At 37.8% G+C, this 16,693-nt stretch overlaps 6 protein-coding genes and 1 non-coding gene across 7 annotated transcripts; 2 read left to right on the forward strand and 5 right to left on the reverse strand.

The window, feature by feature from the left end:
- The first annotated feature begins 96 nt into the window (after nt 1–96).
- Nucleotides 97–2,022, forward strand: LOC17893984 (pentatricopeptide repeat-containing protein At2g20710, mitochondrial). Its single transcript, XM_006299456.2, has 2 exons — nt 97–543; nt 681–2,022. The coding sequence occupies exons 1-2, from the start codon at nt 280–282 to the stop codon at nt 1,878–1,880; spliced, it is 1,464 nt and encodes a 487-aa protein (XP_006299518.1). The 5' UTR covers nt 97–279; the 3' UTR covers nt 1,881–2,022.
- Nucleotides 2,023–2,115: 93 nt separating this feature from the next.
- LOC17892294 (pentatricopeptide repeat-containing protein At2g20710, mitochondrial) lies at nt 2,116–4,748 on the reverse strand. The gene is made up of 2 exons (XM_006297513.2): nt 3,511–4,748; nt 2,116–3,417 (listed from the first exon to the last, which is right to left on the reverse strand). The coding sequence occupies exons 1-2, from the start codon at nt 3,778–3,780 to the stop codon at nt 2,251–2,253; spliced, it is 1,437 nt and encodes a 478-aa protein (XP_006297575.1). The 5' UTR covers nt 3,781–4,748; the 3' UTR covers nt 2,116–2,250.
- Nucleotides 4,749–6,639: 1,891 nt separating this feature from the next.
- On the reverse strand, nt 6,640–6,727 carry LOC111831760. The gene has a single exon (XR_002834896.1). It is a non-coding gene; the product is annotated as a small nucleolar RNA SNORD34 (small nucleolar RNA).
- A 1,553-nt stretch (nt 6,728–8,280) lies between these two features.
- On the reverse strand, nt 8,281–10,161 carry LOC17891963. Its single transcript, XM_006298132.2, has 4 exons — nt 9,852–10,161; nt 9,540–9,722; nt 8,941–9,159; nt 8,281–8,854 (listed from the first exon to the last, which is right to left on the reverse strand). The coding sequence occupies exons 1-4, from the start codon at nt 10,014–10,016 to the stop codon at nt 8,495–8,497; spliced, it is 927 nt and encodes a 308-aa protein (XP_006298194.1). The 5' UTR covers nt 10,017–10,161; the 3' UTR covers nt 8,281–8,494.
- A 117-nt stretch (nt 10,162–10,278) lies between these two features.
- Nucleotides 10,279–12,339, forward strand: LOC17891125 (tetraspanin-19). Its single transcript, XM_006298454.2, is given in 6 exon segments — nt 10,279–10,574; nt 11,290–11,389; nt 11,562–11,642; nt 11,734–11,838; nt 11,925–12,107; nt 12,109–12,339. Coding segments are annotated over 6 exon segments (822 nt in total). The 5' UTR covers nt 10,279–10,407; the 3' UTR covers nt 12,295–12,339.
- A 343-nt stretch (nt 12,340–12,682) lies between these two features.
- LOC17893887 (probable transcription factor At1g61730) lies at nt 12,683–13,612 on the reverse strand. Its single transcript, XM_006299891.2, has one exon. The coding sequence runs from the start codon at nt 13,610–13,612 to the stop codon at nt 12,683–12,685; it is 930 nt and encodes a 309-aa protein (XP_006299953.2).
- Nucleotides 13,613–14,920: 1,308 nt separating this feature from the next.
- LOC17892021 (probable transcription factor At4g00232) lies at nt 14,921–15,646 on the reverse strand. The gene has a single exon (XM_006299925.1). It carries the CDS (start codon nt 15,644–15,646, stop codon nt 14,921–14,923), a length of 726 nt encoding a protein of 241 aa, XP_006299987.1.
- Between the last annotated feature and the right edge of the window lie 1,047 nt (nt 15,647–16,693).

Raw genomic sequence — 16,693 nt, forward strand, 5'->3', positions numbered from 1 at the left:
GAATGTAAATGATAAAAAAACCATTGCAGCATCAGTTCATTACAGTAGTGTATCATTGAACCAAACCCATATTAAAACCCTAAAACGACGACGTATTGATACAACTAAATCAAATTCAGTATTCTTGATTCCTCTAAAACCCTTTACAACAAACTCGAGTCCAGAGTGAGATCAATAGAAGAAGTTTAATTCGTTACAAAATCAATCCAAATTTTGCAAATGTTAGACCTTTACTAAACCTTAGCTCTCTCTGTTTGAAATCTGTATCGTCGCCAAAGTATGAAGCATCTTCTTCGTCTTGCTAGTCCAAAGCCAAATTACACTCTCAGGAGCTTCCTTTTTCACTCCGGCAAGACCACACCCTCGCCGTTGGACCCTTACGACACTCTACAGCGTCGTGTCGCGAGAGCAGGAGATCCCTCTGCTTCCATTATCAGTGTATTGGCGGGATGGCTTGATCAGGGTAATCTGGTGAAGACTTCGGAGCTACATAGCATCATCAAGATGCTTCGCAAATTCAGCCGTTTCTCTCACGCTCTCCAGGTCTGGATTCCTCTGTTTTTCAATTTCAAAAGTTCATCTTTTGTTGTTACTGTGTGAATGATGATGATACGAATCCAAATCTTAAAAAAGGTATCTTTTTTTTTCTTGTTGTTGTTGTTATGTGTTCATGATGTTAGATATCGGATTGGATGAGTGAGCATAGAGTTAATGAGATCTCTGAGGGAGATGTTGCGATTCGGCTTGATTTGACTGCCAAAGTTGGTGGTTTGGGAGAAGCAGAGAAGCTTTTCGAAGCTATTCCTGTGGAGAGGAGGAACTACCATCTCTACGGTGCTCTCTTGAACTGCTACGCGAGCAAGAAGGTGTTGCACAAAGCTGAGCAAGTGTTTCAGGAGATGAAAGACCTTGGCTTCCTCAAAGGCTGTCTTCCCTACAATGTGATGCTAAATCTCTATGTTCGGACTGGGAAATACACAATGGTTGAGAAGTTGCTGCGTGAGATGGAGGATGGGACTGTCAAGCCCGACATCTTCACGGTGAACACGCGGTTACATGCCTATTCGGTTATATCTGATGTAGACGGGATGGAGAAGTTTCTGATGCGTTGTGAGGCTGACCCGGGACTCCATTTGGACTGGCGCACATACGCCGATGTAGCAAACGGCTACATAAAGGCTGGATTAACTGAAAAGGCACTAGAGATGCTGAGTAAATCAGAGCAGTTGGTGACTCCTCAGAAAAGAAAGCACGCTTATGAGGTTCTCATGTCATTCTATGGGGCTGCAGGTAAGAAAGAAGAGGTGTCCCGTCTCTGGAACTTGTACAAGGAGCTGGATGGGTTCTATAACACTGGATACATAAGCGTGATCAGTGCCCTCTTGAAGATGGATGACATTGAGGAGGTTGAGAGGATTATGGGAGAGTGGGAAGCTGGACACTCCCTTTTCGATATCCGGATCCCACACTTGTTAATAACGGGCTACTGCAAGAAGGGGATGATGGAGAAGGCAGAGGAAGTAGCAAAGATGTTGCTCGAGAAGTGGAGAGTGGAGGATACAGGCACATGGGAGCGTTTAGCTCTCGGATACAAGATGGCGGGTGAAATGGAGAAGGCAGTGGAGAAATGGAAGAGAGCAATTGAGGCGAGCCAGCCAGGGTGGAGACCACACCAGGTTGTGCTGATGAGCTGTGTAGACTATCTGGAGGGTCAAAGAGACATGGAGAGTTTGAGAAAGATTTTGAGACTGTTAAGCGAGCGAGGACACATTTCGTATGATCAACTACTGTACGATATGAACGGAGCTGGACTGAGTTGGAAGATAGTCGCTGCAATGGGAAAAAGTCGATACGTTGGTAAAGGAGAAGTAAGAATCTAGCCAGGGATACATTCCGTTTCATCTACAAGCAGTTTTTTGGGTTATGCTTATCTTGACTCTTAAGAATGATTTAAGTAATAGTAATAGATAAATGTGAACGAACTATATGGCAAAGAGAGTTGCAAAATTGATTCGTATGTTAGTCAGCAAGGACACAAATCCTAAGAAAAAGTTGATGCAATGGGCCAAAAGACATAAGACACATTCCAAAACAACAGTATTGACACCATTTGGATTACTACATTTTGGTTCCATCTGTTATAAACTTTTCATCTTAATTTCAGAAGAATCAGTTAACTAATGAGAAACGCCTAATAGATTACTGTTAAACTAGACTACAAACAGAGTTACAAATATTGTGATTCATATGTTAGTCTTCTCCACCAACGTATCCTCCACCTCTCATTGCCTCCACCATCTTCAGGCTCAATCGGTTTTTGTCCATTGCATGCAACACTTGCTCTCGCTTGTTCAGGAGTCTCAGAATGTCAGCTGTACTGTCTATGTCTCTCCGACCCTCAACATATTGCACGCAGGCATAAGCGGACAGAGCCATACTGCTCTTCGGGTTCCAGCTGTCGTGCAGCCTCCCCTCCAAGGCCTTTGCCACTCTCTTCCTCCTCTCGTCTTCTTTTTCATCTTCATCCAACACCATTTTAGCTACCTTGTGTGACAAACTCTCCCATTTGCTCTCCTTCTTCCCAAGCATGTTCACAACCTTCTCGGCCTCCTCTTTGGCACATCTCTTTTGGAAACCAAAGTCCTTGAGATCAAGATTGGGACACTCATCCCACTCTTCCAGAACCTCATCGAGATCCCCCGTCTTTGTAAATGCCCTGATGATGTCAGCACATATGGAATTGTCAAACGAAATCCCATATCCCTTAGCCAAGGTCCAGAGGCGGTAAACGTCATCTGTTTGATCCTCTCCACAGTAAGCAGTCATGAGACATCCAAAGATGCTTTCTCTGCAGCTATCATTAACCAACGGCTCTGTCCTACGAAGCAAGGCTAAACCCTTTTCCTTAGACCCTGCTTGCATGTAGATCAATCCTGGAAAGTAGAATGTGACCCATTTCACCTGAATCATATGCTCCCACTTGCTCAAAAACCTCTCCATTCCTTGTACGTCTTGCACGGATGCCAGCGAGTAGGAAACTAAGAGCGTCTCAAAGGAGAGTCCTTGGGGTGTAATCTTTTTGTTGTCCATCTCGCGCAGAAGGTTCACCACCATGTCGTGATTAGCAGCCTGGAGGTAGAGACAGATCATGGCGCTGTAAAGTCGAGTGTTGAGATCAGCAAAACCAAGGTCTCTCATCTTCTGAAAGATGATCTCGGCAATACTCAATGAGCCGTGTGTTATGCAGCAGTCGAAGAGAGCGGTGTGCAAGTAAAGATCCCTCTTTTCAACTGGAACAGTCTCAAAGAACATGGCCGCTTCTTCAACACCACGAACTTTAGCAATCAAGAGAAGTCGACCCTCAAAATCCATGGAACTCAGCTTGTACCCTTTTCGCTCAATCATCCAATCCGATACCTAACAAATTGGATCAAAGTTAACAACTTTACAGCTCCAATTTGCAAAAAAAAAACAAAAAAAAAAGGCTGTGTTTTTATGAAATCCCCAAACCTGGAGGGCTTGGGAGAAGCGATTGGATTTGTGAAGCGATGTGATGATGCTTCTGAGCTCTGGAAGTGGCGTTTGATTACCGCGTTGGCACCATTCACGGAGCAACGGAGTGATGGAGACTGACGAATCTTGAACTCGCTCGATCCGACGCCTAAGAGTGTCATTAATGAGCTCCGGCGAAGGTATGGTTCTAGGGGATCGAACGAAGGAGCGCCGGGAAGGAAGGTTCCAGAAGATATATCGGAATTGTTGCCGGAGAAGATGCTTCATGCTCAAGCCACAGAGTCACACAACAAAAAACCTAGGTTTTCGGCTCTCTGTCTCCGTCCACCAGAGTCGAGACGACTATACGACGGCACTTCATTTTTTCAAAAAACTTGTAAAATTAAAAAAATTTCCTTAACCGAAAAGGAAATAAAACAAAACTTCGAATTAAACAAACCCGGTTTGACTCTCCCAGTCATGAAATTGAGATTAATCCAGCATTTGCATAATTAAGGGAAGTAAAGTACATTGTTAGCAAAGAATTTGTATCACTCACACTAAACTTTAACTTATTGGTTTTAAGATTTTGGTCAGGAAATATTAAGACCAATCACATCAAACTAACTTTATAATTATAGTAATAGAAGAGGCCTCAGAATACATTCTTTTGTTGTAAAGAGTGTGATTTTATCATTGGGTTTCTCTCTCAGACGATGTTGGCAATTATATGAATCATCCATCATTGGCCTTCCTTAGCTTATTATGATCATAGCACACAATATAATAGCCATATACTCAGAGGTATAAATCAAACTATATGTTGTACTAGGCATATATATATACATGCACTAGATAAGTATATGGCTTTGTGAAGGATATGCAGATGATGATGATTAATTATAAAGATATATTCATAGCATAACCACCACTTTACTCATTTTGGTGAGTTGTCATCAAGAAAAAAATAATTATAAGACATCATACGACGAAAACACACAAGTGAGAATCATTTGCATAAATGTAAAGTTCAAATCAATGACAGAAACTCGACAAAAACACACACACACATGAACAGCAACCAAAGATTAATTATGTAGATGATGAGTTAGCTTAGCTAGCAGGAAAAGGCCAGGCGAGTTAGCTTAGCTATCAGGGAGAGGCCGAGTTAGGAAGAAGAAGAAGAAGAAGAAGAGAGAGAGATGTGTGTACACAAGCGATGTTTACGAGTATATCCAATAATATAGATGCATGAGAAAATCTCACTCTACGAATATCGATATTACAACATGAAGATGGCTTTTTATAGCTAAAACACTTTGAACAAGAGTTGTTAATCAGTAGTACATTGGTCAAGAACAAAAGTCATTGTCATTTACGGGCCAATGGAAGAGGGCATAGTATCATTCAAAAGGTGAGGAGTCGATTTTGGCGGCTTTGCTTGTTTGACACTTTGCTTGTTTGACAATCAAATTCTTGTAAATTGATAATTGAACTATTAGCTAGCTAACTAGAAACAACTAATAGCTTGGCCTTTTTATCATGACCTCATCACAGCACTGAAAAAAAGAGGTTCATGGGTGTATCAGAGGGAGACAGATCGATGACATGGACCATTTCATCTTATACACTACAAACAGCCTCCCTTGGAAAAATAATAATATCATTTGCTAACATTTATTTTCCAACTTAGTAGATAAGCTTTTAGCTTGGCCTCCAAGGCCAGTTTCACTATATGACAAAATGGAGACATGCACTCTCAATCATTGAGTCATTTAAGTCAAAGACGCAAAAGGTGTTGGTTTAAGCTTGACCGGATGACTTGAGAAGGAAGCTACCTAATCCTAAACCGAGATATGGTTTATTAGAGATAAGGATTATTAGGTTTTGGTGTTATCTAATAAGTGGTTTTCTAATAGGATTAGGAGTGTTTGCTTTCATATAAATACACATGTCGAGACATGACATAATGTATGAGTTTGAGAGATTGAAAGCTTTAGTTTTTGAGAGAGTTTTCTAAAGCTAATAAAGAAAGGTGTTCTTTATAATTTGAGTTCTTAAACACATCCTTGAATACTAGAAAAGGTCCCTTGCTCAAGGAAGTGTTGAGTCACGTTGGATTCCTCTCTTTTAGATTGGGCCTTGATCTCCTCAAGATTACATTGAACAGATTCACTGCTTCAGCCCTGGCTTCACCCTATTCGCATGGATGTTCGTTCAGACACTGTATCTTTTGAACATGATAAATTGAAAGTTTGACCACCTATTTGGGACGTATAAAATACAAAAATAATGGGCAAAATCTTCAGTAGTTCCAAGTTATGTGATCTGTCGTCTCCGCTAGTAAATGAATATGAGTAACCTATGCAGCCGACAATTTCAATACATCGGAGATGACATTTCAAGAAGTGTCCATGTTCTTGTTATACTTAAACATAACGATATAGCCCTTTCGGTTCTCTTACTAGCTTTGACGAATTTTAATATCTAGCACCACTCAGATTCTTAATTTGTTGAGTTTTTTACCAATTTTTTACCAAGCTAATTATTCAATATTTGAAGTGTAAAAGATTGCTTTGATATGCTTCTGCATCAATCAATCTTCACCTAGTTTGGTAGTCTCTTAGGTGAAAGTTGAAATTTAAACACATGTAAAATGGAAACATGACACATTCCCAAATTATATTCCACTAGAGAGATGAAAGGGTTGACGCTAATAAAGGCTTTACTTCTCAGTTCCTCTACATAACGTTAAACCAAAAGAGATGAACTAGTACCAACTCAAGAAGAACCAAGAAAGGCAGTTCCGTAGATGGTCGAAACCAAATCTATCTTTCTATAAGCAAAGATCCATTCTAAACAAATTTCTAAGACATAAAGAAGGTTCATGTATATCAATCACATGGAGCATATAACAACATCCCTAGACGGCTACACAACAACAACAACAACATAAGTCTCCCTAGGAAAATTAATAATAGTAGCAGAACACAATGAGGAGGCTTCAGAAGAGTATCATTCACTCACTTGTTCAAAGCCAAAAAAAGCTTTGATCAGGCAATGTAGGCAAAGATATGAAACATCATCACCAGCCACATCATCAATCATACTCAAAATATAATAATTCTCAAACAAAGACAAAACTATAAAGGCCTCAGAAACATTTTGTAAGAAGAGTTATATCATGGATTTACTCAAACAATGTAGGCAAACTTTTGAATCATCATAGGCCTTCTTCAACCAGTAAGATACTAAGATATGATCAAAAACTAAAAACGCCAATGGATCATATATCATTATCTAACCAAAACTCATAAAGATTAGTAACAAACAACACACAAACACACAAGAAAGAAAGGCTAAGCCTTTTGCAAAGCACAACAAAAGAGAAGAAGAAGAAGAAAGATTCACACATGATGCTACGAAAACAAAAGTGTAAATCTTTGAGAGATATATCTGAAAGCAGCTCTCTCCGCCACCAAAGTGTAGTTTCTTCTTCCTCAATTGAAACGTAAACCCTAGAAATCTCTATTTATAAATATGTAGCAAAATTTGTGATTTAGTGTTGGACCGAATCTCCAATTTGGGTAAAGGCCCATAAATCGGCCCATTAAAACTCAAACTGACGCTTTTGGAATTGGGTTTGTAATTCTCTTTTTTTTTTTTTTTAATATATTTTAACAGCTAATAAATTATATTTTCTTTGATATTTCAATTTTTTTCTTTTCTTTTGGTGTTCAAATTTTCAAAAATCTGGGTTCATACTTTTCATAGACTTATCTTAAAAAATTAAAGCTGAAATTTGAAGGAGAGGGTTTTCAATAATTAGATCTCATCATTACATAATTGAAGGAGAAAGGTCTAATAAAATATGTTAGTTAACATCATCATCCACAAATCTTGAAAAACAAAGTTAGAGGGGAAGAAAGAAAGATTTGATAAAAAAAAGAAAGAATGAAACACAAAAGACTTATCAATTTAAAAAGAACCCATCAAATCAATATATAAGAACAAGAACAAGAACAACAAAACTTAGAAAGAAAGAAAGAATGAAATCTAACGACGAAGGTTCTTGACTTTGGACCATCCTTTCTTACAAGATTTGCTGACAACTTTGATGCCTTTCTTGAACAGATGTTTCAGCTCCATCGCCCTCACCTTCACCTGTTCCTCGAATGCTCCCATCTTCCCTTCTTCTTCCTTTCTTGGATTCTCTCTTTCTCTCAAGAGGTGAGAGAGAGATTTAGATGTAACGGTGAGAAGAGAGGGGCTTTGCTTTTTATTAAAGTTTTGTTGTTTCTGCTCTCATCTCTCTCTCTCTCTCTCTTATATAAACATAACGGAGCTGTAAAAATGTTATTAATAGACTAATTACAACATTACACCTAAGCTAATAAGCTATCTCTTGCTGTTTTTTTTATGCTTTCCTAAATTTCTCTTTTCTAATTTTGTCATTGCTTTATTAATCTTTCTATGTTGAATTGAAAACTACTTGTAAATTCGTTTTTGCCAGTTAATCGAATCAATCTGTGTGCGTCCATCCAAAATTGTGTTTATACACGTGTCAGTCAAAGAACCGTTTGATGTTTGCGGTGAACATTACCAGCTGTGCAATCCTCATCATCAAGCACAGCAGGACAGGACAGGACCACCTCATTGGTCCTCTCCTCTCTCTCTCTCGTTCGTTTTCAAAACTTCTTCCTTTGGCCTTGACTTAGAGAACAACCACTTTTAATTACGTTTGAAAAGCTTTGATTCTTGTATATTACATGTCACAGTTTAAGACAGTTCTGATAAACATAAACTAGAACCTTCTTTGTTTGTTGTTTTAGTCAAAATACACTTTTGATTTAACTATAAAGTAATAAAGATTCTATCTTTAAAGCTTTTTGAGGAACAGATCAGCTTCTGCATACACACGGACACGGTTTATACGCTGTTTCGTCTTAACAAAGAGAGAGAAGATTCGTTTGGAACCATTTTGTTTTCCTTCTCTGCTACGTCATCCGAACGTGGATAAAAGAGTAACGTAAGGGACAAGTGTCAATGCATTATACAAGGAGTGGACGAGAACTGACGAGACTATGTTCCCCGACCAGCTGTAACATGTCCCCAGAACGCACCCTATCCCAAACAGCTGCACAAAATCCTCACCTGAGAAGTGTGCTGCTGCAAACACTCCTGAGCTGATCACTAGTGCCTTCCACCATTCCGTTTTCGACGCTAAGGAGGTTAGTAGGAAGCGTCTGTATACTGTCTCTTCCAAGATGGGAGCTAAGACGCAGTAGAGAGCAAAACACCCGCTTCTCGATACATCTCCTCCATTCACCATTATATTCTCCAATTCTGATCCGTGGACAGCCTGAGATCAAACACATTGCTTCTGCTATGTTAAAATGTTTATCATCTTAGCAGAGAATGGTAGAGATCAGGCCATTAGGGAGAGACCTTAGATCCATAGAGTTGATCAGCTACAAGAGACGTGATGAAAATAAAACCCACAAGACATCCCAAACCCAATGCTGAGCCAACCACCCAGTTTCTTGCTTCCCTCGAGTCGTTACCCTTTAGAAAGTCGATTGATTTGCATTGAGGCTTCGCTGTGATCTTCAGCAGTATGACTGTCCCTACAAGTTCTACCATTTGGAGAGCCACAAGTGATAACACCTGTACATTGTAGCCACACCATGAATCAACACCAAAAGTCAACAGCAGAATCAAAAAGCATACAGAAAAATAACAGAGACTAAATTGCAAACTGCACTATAATCTTCTATTCTTTGTAACCAAACAAGCATTTCAACATTCCACAATCATAAGCATATTGAACTTGGTTTCACCAATCTTAATTAGTAACCAAATGCATCTCAGAAAAGTGCAGATATATACTATTCTGCTATTTGCTCATCTCTAAACTCTAAAGTAAACACATTCTTCTGCTCTTTGCTTATCTCTACCACAACATCATCTCATCACTAGGTAGCCAATAATCATTCTTCTTGAACTAGTAAACGTAAGCCTTATAGACAAAAGGGAAAGAGACTCACTTGGGTCTGAGGATCAAGAACCTGCTGGTGGAGTATGTTGGCAACAATGGATAAACCCCCAAAACTGAGAGGAATATGCAGAGAGAACATGTAAAGAGCAAATGTGCTCCATATGTTATTATCTTCCCATGGAATCTCTGATGCCAAAACCGAGAACCCTTCTTCCTTCCCCAACTGTTCAATCTAAAAAGCACCGGACTTGGAATTAGAATTGCCGTCGAAACTAGTTATGAAAAAGAGAAACTTTATCCTAATCTGAAACAAGACATCTCATTTGATGACCCAATCAAAGGAAGGACTAAGGAGACGCACCTGCGTAGTTTCTTGTGGAGATTTGCTTTTGAGACAAGAGCATCTGAGAGATTGGCGACAAGTGGTTGTAGAGGAGAGACCACGAAACTCCGAATGTTGTCGGTCGGAAACCTTAACCACCGGCGTGTTTCTGCAACTGAAGAAAACCCATCGGCTTAGAATCATCGCCGTCTCTGAGTCTGACCAGAGAGTCTCCTCTTCTTCATAGAGAGCCAAGCCGCTTTCAAGTTACCATGGAGACCAATTCAATTCTGTGGTAATCCAAAAGAATTGTTTTCCTTTTTTTGGCATCTAAGTGTGATTTTTTTCTTTTCGTAGACAAAAAAAAAAGGCAAAAAAAAAAAAATGTTATTTTTCAGATTTTTGTGTAATAAAAATTACAACTTTACGATTTGCTGAATGATTAAAAAGGAGAAAGGGGAACATCTGGAGCAACAGGGATTCACAAATTTCTTCTCTTTTTGCGATTTCTCTTCTTCTTCGACCCAACCGACGAAGCGAATTTGTTGTCTGTGGTCTCTTCTTTGTCTAAGGTTTTGGGTGATTTATTAAGAAGATGGTGAGAATCGTGAGAAGTTGTTTACAGTCCATGTTGAAGCTCGTGAATTCCCTACTTGGGATGGTTGGGATCGCCATGATCCTCTACGCTGTTTGGCTAATTAGACAATGGCAAGAACAAATGGGAAATCTTCCTTTTGCTGATTCTGATCACCCTGTTCCATGGTATGGTTAAAGTTTCCATTTTTTTCTTATGTATCTGAGCAGTTTCTGGCTATTCGAGGGTTCGTAATCGTATGTTTTAAGATTCTGAGTGGTTTGAGAACGGTACAGAGCAATATTATAGGTAGGGATAAGATCTTAGATTCTGTAAGCTTGAGGTTTGTGGGAGCTGAAAGCTGTTAGGGAAGAGATCACTTTAGGACTCTTTTAAGATTTTCCTTTCAAATTTGATAGCACTTTGAAATGATTGACACATCTTGTTTGGGAGGAACTATCTTTTTCGTAGAAAGATCATAAATTCTGTTAGATATGAGTGGTTTGAGAATGGTACTGAGCAATATTCTAGGTAGGGGCAAGATCTTAGATTATGTAAGCTTGAGGTTTGTGGAAGCTGGAAGCTGTTAAAGGAGAGATCACTTTAGGACTCTTTTAAGATTTGCCTTTCAAATTTGATAGCACTGACACCTCTTGTTGGGGAGGAACTAGAAAGATCATAGATTCTGTAAGCTTGAGGTGTCTGGAGGCTGAAAGCTGTTAGGCTATGGAAGAGATATCTTAGGATTCTTGTAAGATTTGTCTTTCAAATTTGTTGGCACTGGAATTGAGTTACATATCTTGTTTCTGTGTGACGGGGAAGTTATAATTGTTGTTTATTAGTTATGAAGTTTGTCATTGCTGATGAAAATTGCTGAATCAAATCCCTTCTTTTGAGCTTCAGGTTCATTTATTCATTTCTCGGTCTCGGGGCCATTCTCTGTGTTGTTACTTGTGCCGGGCACATAGCTGCTGAAACTGTGAATGGATGTTGCCTTTACTTGGTAAACTTCTTTTGTATTATAAAAGCTTTTCCTGCAACTCTATTGACAAACTGTATCATATACATTTAACCTGTTCTCGTTTGGTAGTTTCGTCATTCATTCCTGAATCCGTTCTTGTGTTTCTTTTTATGTATATAATGCATCTGTCTATTGCCACTTCTACTGGGTTCAGTATATGGGATTCATCGTCTTGCTAGTTATGGTTGAGGGCGGTGTGGTTGCCGATATCTTTCTAAACCGTGACTGGAAGGAGGTATATTCTCTCTCTCTCTCTTTTCTTAAAAATCTTGAGAGGCTCTCTATTGTCACGCCCATGTTTCTAATCTGTTCGAAGCTTTCACCAGGACTTTCCTGAGGATCCAAGTGGAGCTTTCCACCATTTCTCTAAATTCATTGAGTCGAACTTCAAGATTTGCAAGTGGATAGGTCTCGCTATTGTCTGTATCCAGGTATCTTAACTGTTAGCAACAAGATTCTACTTTACGGTGCTTCTAAATTGCTTGATTTCCACAGCGTTTTCTTTGTTTATCTACAGGCTCTATCAGTTTTATTGGCAATGTTGCTCAAAGCTCTTGGACCTCACCCTCACCGTCATTACGACAGTGATGATGAATACAATGTAAGCACAGTTGCACTCCTGCAGGATGCTCGTCAGCCGCCTCCATACGTTGTTGGAGAACCCATGTATGGAGCCAAACCGGGAGCTTGGACTGTTAGGATTAATGAAAGGGCAAACCGGTGAGAGGTGTAAACAAAGAAGCTCTGAAAAGAAGATGGGCAAAAGAATCTGCTCTTTCCATGTGCTCATTTACTTTGGCTTCTTGTTTCTTTCACTATTATCTCTTGTAAATCCTGTATTCACATATACATATTGGAGATATTGTTCCTACATGGCTACATTATAAAAATTATGTGATGAATGTAAATCTCTCTCCACTCCTTAGGTTTAAGCATCATTTCAAATATTGTTGTGATGAATTAGATCTTCACTAAGCAAATATAAGAAACAAAAACCAATAATACATGTTCTCTGGGTCACTTTCATTTTGTTAAACCCTTTAAAATGATTACCTTTGATGCACAAGAATGGTCTAACTAAGCTTACACGAACAAGACCAGATTCCAAAGACCAGATTCAACTTAGTAAAGACAAGCCAATACCTTAACATAGAAGAAACAATCCAAAGCAGAGTCATAACATAAAACCAGAAAACTTAGATAGAAAATTCCAAAGAAAACAATAAAAACAAAATCCAAAGTTGCAAATAAAAGGAGACATTTTGCAGCCACTGACTAGTTTTCTTCAGCGATCAGAGAAGCCACTTCATACAAAAGCTCTGTCTTTTGCGACACAAGTCCAAGTTCCTTGGTTTGCAAGACTCTCAGTTTATCTTCAACCATCTTCTTCTTCTCTGTGTCCACAGAACTCCATCTTCTTTTCAGAGAATCTTCATCCACGCCAAAACTTGCAACTTGTCGAAACAAAAACGAGTTGTTGAACCAATCTTGAATTTGTTCAAGAATCACCACATCTTTGCCTTCTTCTTCTTCTGGTCTCTTTATCATCTCATTCTTCCTTGACTCCTCAGCATCATCCGAACCCCAAATCATTTCAGACAGTTCAAAAGATTTCAGATTATGAGCTTCCGGTTTTTTACCCTTCTTCCGTTTATTCATAAACTTCCTCTTCACTGTCTTAATTTTCTCTATGCACTGAGACAAACTAACCTCAACGCTGATGGAATCCTTTATGAATTCATAGAACCCACTCTTGTCTTCGGTCGCTTTCTTCCCTGTTTTGGATTTGAAATCAACGATTCCTTGCAACACACGGATCTCGTCTTCCTCACTCCAAAGTCTTTGATTATTTGGCTTCTTCACATCTTTTTTGGCTCGTTTTGCGGCGCTCACATCTTTGGTTGAAGTCTCTTCTTCACTTGCCCGCTTCTTAGCCTCGCCGGAAACACAAACTTGTTTCTTCTTGGCCTTCTTGGTCTTCTTGGTTTTGGCCTCAGCAACAAGACTAGCAGCTGAAACAGTCTTCTTCTTCTTATCTTCTTTCTCAGACGAAGCCTTTGTCGTCTTTGCGGTGGCTGTAGCAACATCAGAAGCGGAAGGAGATTGTGGTTTCTCGTGCATGGTGAGTTCAACTTCTTCCTCAAAAGAAACGGAGTCGGAACTTGAAGGTTCCCATGGTCTGAGTCTGAGATGCTTAGTCGTCATTGGAAATGAAAACTATCTCAAAGATTCTTAGTGGTATATATGTATATGAATGAGATGAGAGAAATGGCAGAGATTTATTAAATACACACCAAAAAAAAAGCATATGACGACGATTCGTTTGCTTACCTAATGGAAATGTGAATATTTATGAAAATCTAATATTTACTTTTCTCGTTTTTGCTTTTTATTAGGGTCTCTTGATTTTGGCAAGAAGAGTTAAATGGTTTCATCATCATTATAGTCTCTACTACACACAACGTATGGAATGGTTTACAAATTTTTAAACAGCTGTATATTCATTCCTTGTTCAATTCAGAGAAATATACAGTTACCATAATAATATACAATTACTGAAAAGACATATATTACCAAAAAGATATCCAGAAGGTTATGTAAATTTTCAAAACGTATAAAGAAATTGGATATACTTTTACGCAAGTTCTACTTTTTTAACAAGTTTTGTCATTTCCAATGGAATAGTTAAGTTCTACGCTGCATGGAATCGCCGGAGTTGTGTCGATTCCCGCTTCGGAACTTAACTTAAGTTACATGCATGTGATTTGAAAACGCATCTTTAAAACATAAAGGAAGACAATAACTAAGCACACGAGAGTAATTGATCCAATTGTTTAGTGTGGACATAGATATGTATTGATGATGTTTTTTTCATTTTTTCATATGAATTTACGTTAGTACTCACTATATTACTGCTTTATATCTGCTTTTCCATTCAAACCCTCAGTTATGCCGGAAAAGTGTGCGAGAATCGAGTTAACCAAAACAAATGGTTATGTCGAATTGAAAATGTGCTAATCACATGTGCCCTCCTTCTCTCTGGGTATCGATCATATGACTAACACAAGAAGGTCTCTTTCATTTGTCAAAAGCCTTTAAAATCTTTTGTTATATTACTATTTACTATGATCATTAGTTCTTAACGTTTTGTTACATGCACAAGAATGGTCTTTTAACCTAAACCTCTGGTGAAACAAACACTTCAATGTTATTCTTATCAACCAAAAGATTATAGTAAAACCCAATACTGCAGTTTCACATTTAACCATAGCTAGTCAAATTCCCAAGAATCATATTTAACCAAGATATAGAGATAAACTATGCATTAATCCAAAATAAAGTCATCATAAGATGAAACATAGAAACTTAGATGGAAAAAATCCAAAAACAAAAAGATAACCAGAAGAAGCAAATCCAAAATAAGTCATCAAAACATAAAACATCTGAAATCAGAAGATAACCAAAACAAGCAAATCCAAAAGTTGCAAAACGACACAAATTTAAAAAGAGACATTACATAAAACGGGATGATGATGATGATGATGCTCCACGGATAATAGAAACCAACTCCTTCAAAAACTTACTCTTTTGTGACAAAGATTCATTTTCCTTGGCTCGCAAGACACTCCACTTCTGATCCATATGACTCTTCTTCTCCACTGGTACCGCATCCCATTTGCTCTTCAGAATATCTTCATCAACACCACCACGACTTACAACTTCTCGAACCAAAGACGCATCCTCAAACCATTTTTCTCCTTCACGAACCATCACTGCTTCTTGCTTCTCTTCTTTAGGCTTTGCAATCCCCTTACCCTTCTTTGGTTTCTCAACGACATGCTCCACATCATCTTCCCGAACCAATGTCATCAACTTAGAACCTTTATGGTCGTAACGTTCCGAGGAAGACCGTTCTTCTCTCTTCCTCGTGTGATACATCAATTTTTCCTTCAAACTCATCATCTTCTCTACAAATTCTTGGCTGTAAGACTCGAAGACTATATAATCCTTGAGGAACTCGTAAGTTTCCAGCATATCATCAAAAGCATTCTTCTTCTTTACATCTTCAAAATCCATCAAACCTTGTAGCATAGAGATCTGAGCTTTTTCATTCCACTTCAACCTTTCAGAACATACCTTTTTCCCAACCTTCTTTGATCGTTTGGCATTCACATTTTTGTTCACCAACAACGTCCCTTTGCTCTTCTCCTTGGACTCGTTCGTATTCACTTTGCCCATTATCAAAAAACGTTTCTGAGAGAGTGAGAGAAATATTTGGTAGCGACGCTATTTTTAAACCCACAAAGTCACTCGATTTGTTTACTCTTTCATTTGTTGGAAAATGTGTATATTGCATGCCTTTCATTATTCTTTTGTGGTTTTTTATGCTTTCTCTGTGGTATTTAATTTTTTTTAATTTTGGTAAGAAAAACAATTATACACTGACGTGAATATTGTATAATTGATCACAATTAAGTAAAGATAAAAAAAATTATTCTTAGATAGATATTAGTTCAAATAATCAGATAATTTCTCTTTTAGTGTTTGAAATATTTATCAAAAATGAAAAATCAGATATTGTCTCTTTTTAGTGTTTGAAATATTCCAGTAAGCTATATATTTCTTTTCCTATAGTTAAAGATAGTCTTGACTCTTGAGTGTAGATTGATCTAATAAGTCTGAAATATTAATAGCTCTCGTTAGTGATAAAATAAGCTTGATTTTGCTTTTATAGGTTTCTAATAGCATCTCCAACCCACCTCTATTTCTTCCTCTAAACTCTATTTTATAGCAAATTTTGCTCCAACCCACCTCTATATTCACCTCTATTATAGAGATTGCTATTTTTATCTCTATATATAGAGGAACTCTATTTTTTCCTCTATAAATAGAGGTGAACTATTTTCTTACAAAATAGTCCTTTTAATCTCAAACTTCTTTTATTTATGACCAAAATAAATAAAATAAATATATTTAATAACTAATAATAATATAAAATATTTTAAATGTTTCAATATAAATATATATTCTAAAATTTGAGACTACCATTTGCAAAAGTTAATATATATAAATAATAGATTTTATTTTTAATATTCTAAAATTGATTTTATTTTTTCATTTATTCCATAATAATACTTTTAATACCAAAAAAATTACTTAATATTCTCCTAAATTACTTTAATACTTTTGATTTGAAAGGACCAGTACGTTTTTGGAAAAAAATGTGTTACATGACATAATAACTACATGTATAATTTTACATAATATGATAATTGAGGATGAGCG

Source organism: Capsella rubella, unplaced genomic scaffold (genome assembly GCF_000375325.1).
Source record: "Capsella rubella cultivar Monte Gargano unplaced genomic scaffold, Caprub1_0 scaffold_3, whole genome shotgun sequence".
In the NCBI taxonomy this organism is placed as follows: Eukaryota; Viridiplantae; Streptophyta; class Magnoliopsida; order Brassicales; family Brassicaceae; genus Capsella; species Capsella rubella.

What these genes read in the sequence shown, in the direction of transcription:
- LOC17891963 (XM_006298132.2), bottom strand. Translation starts at nt 10,016, where the DNA reads ATGATTCTAAGCCGATGGGTTTTCTTCAGTTGCAGAAACACGCCGGTG. An exon ending in CTCCACAAGAAACTACGCAG is followed by an intron (nt 9,723 to 9,851) that starts GTGCGTCTCCTT and finishes GGTGCTTTTTAG; the next exon opens with ATTGAACAGTTGGGGAAGGA. An exon ending in TTCTTGATCCTCAGACCCAA is followed by an intron (nt 9,160 to 9,539) that starts GTGAGTCTCTTT and finishes TACAATGTACAG; the next exon opens with GTGTTATCACTTGTGGCTCT.
- LOC17893887 (XM_006299891.2), bottom strand. Translation starts at nt 13,612, where the DNA reads ATGACGACTAAGCATCTCAGACTCAGACCATGGGAACCTTCAAGTTCC.
- LOC17893984 (XM_006299456.2), top strand. Translation starts at nt 280, where the DNA reads ATGAAGCATCTTCTTCGTCTTGCTAGTCCAAAGCCAAATTACACTCTC. An exon ending in GTTTCTCTCACGCTCTCCAG is followed by an intron (nt 544 to 680) that starts GTCTGGATTCCT and finishes TCATGATGTTAG; the next exon opens with ATATCGGATTGGATGAGTGA.
- LOC17892021 (XM_006299925.1), bottom strand. Translation starts at nt 15,646, where the DNA reads ATGGGCAAAGTGAATACGAACGAGTCCAAGGAGAAGAGCAAAGGGACG.
- LOC17892294 (XM_006297513.2), bottom strand. Translation starts at nt 3,780, where the DNA reads ATGAAGCATCTTCTCCGGCAACAATTCCGATATATCTTCTGGAACCTT. An exon ending in GCTTCTCCCAAGCCCTCCAG is followed by an intron (nt 3,418 to 3,510) that starts GTTTGGGGATTT and finishes CCAATTTGTTAG; the next exon opens with GTATCGGATTGGATGATTGA.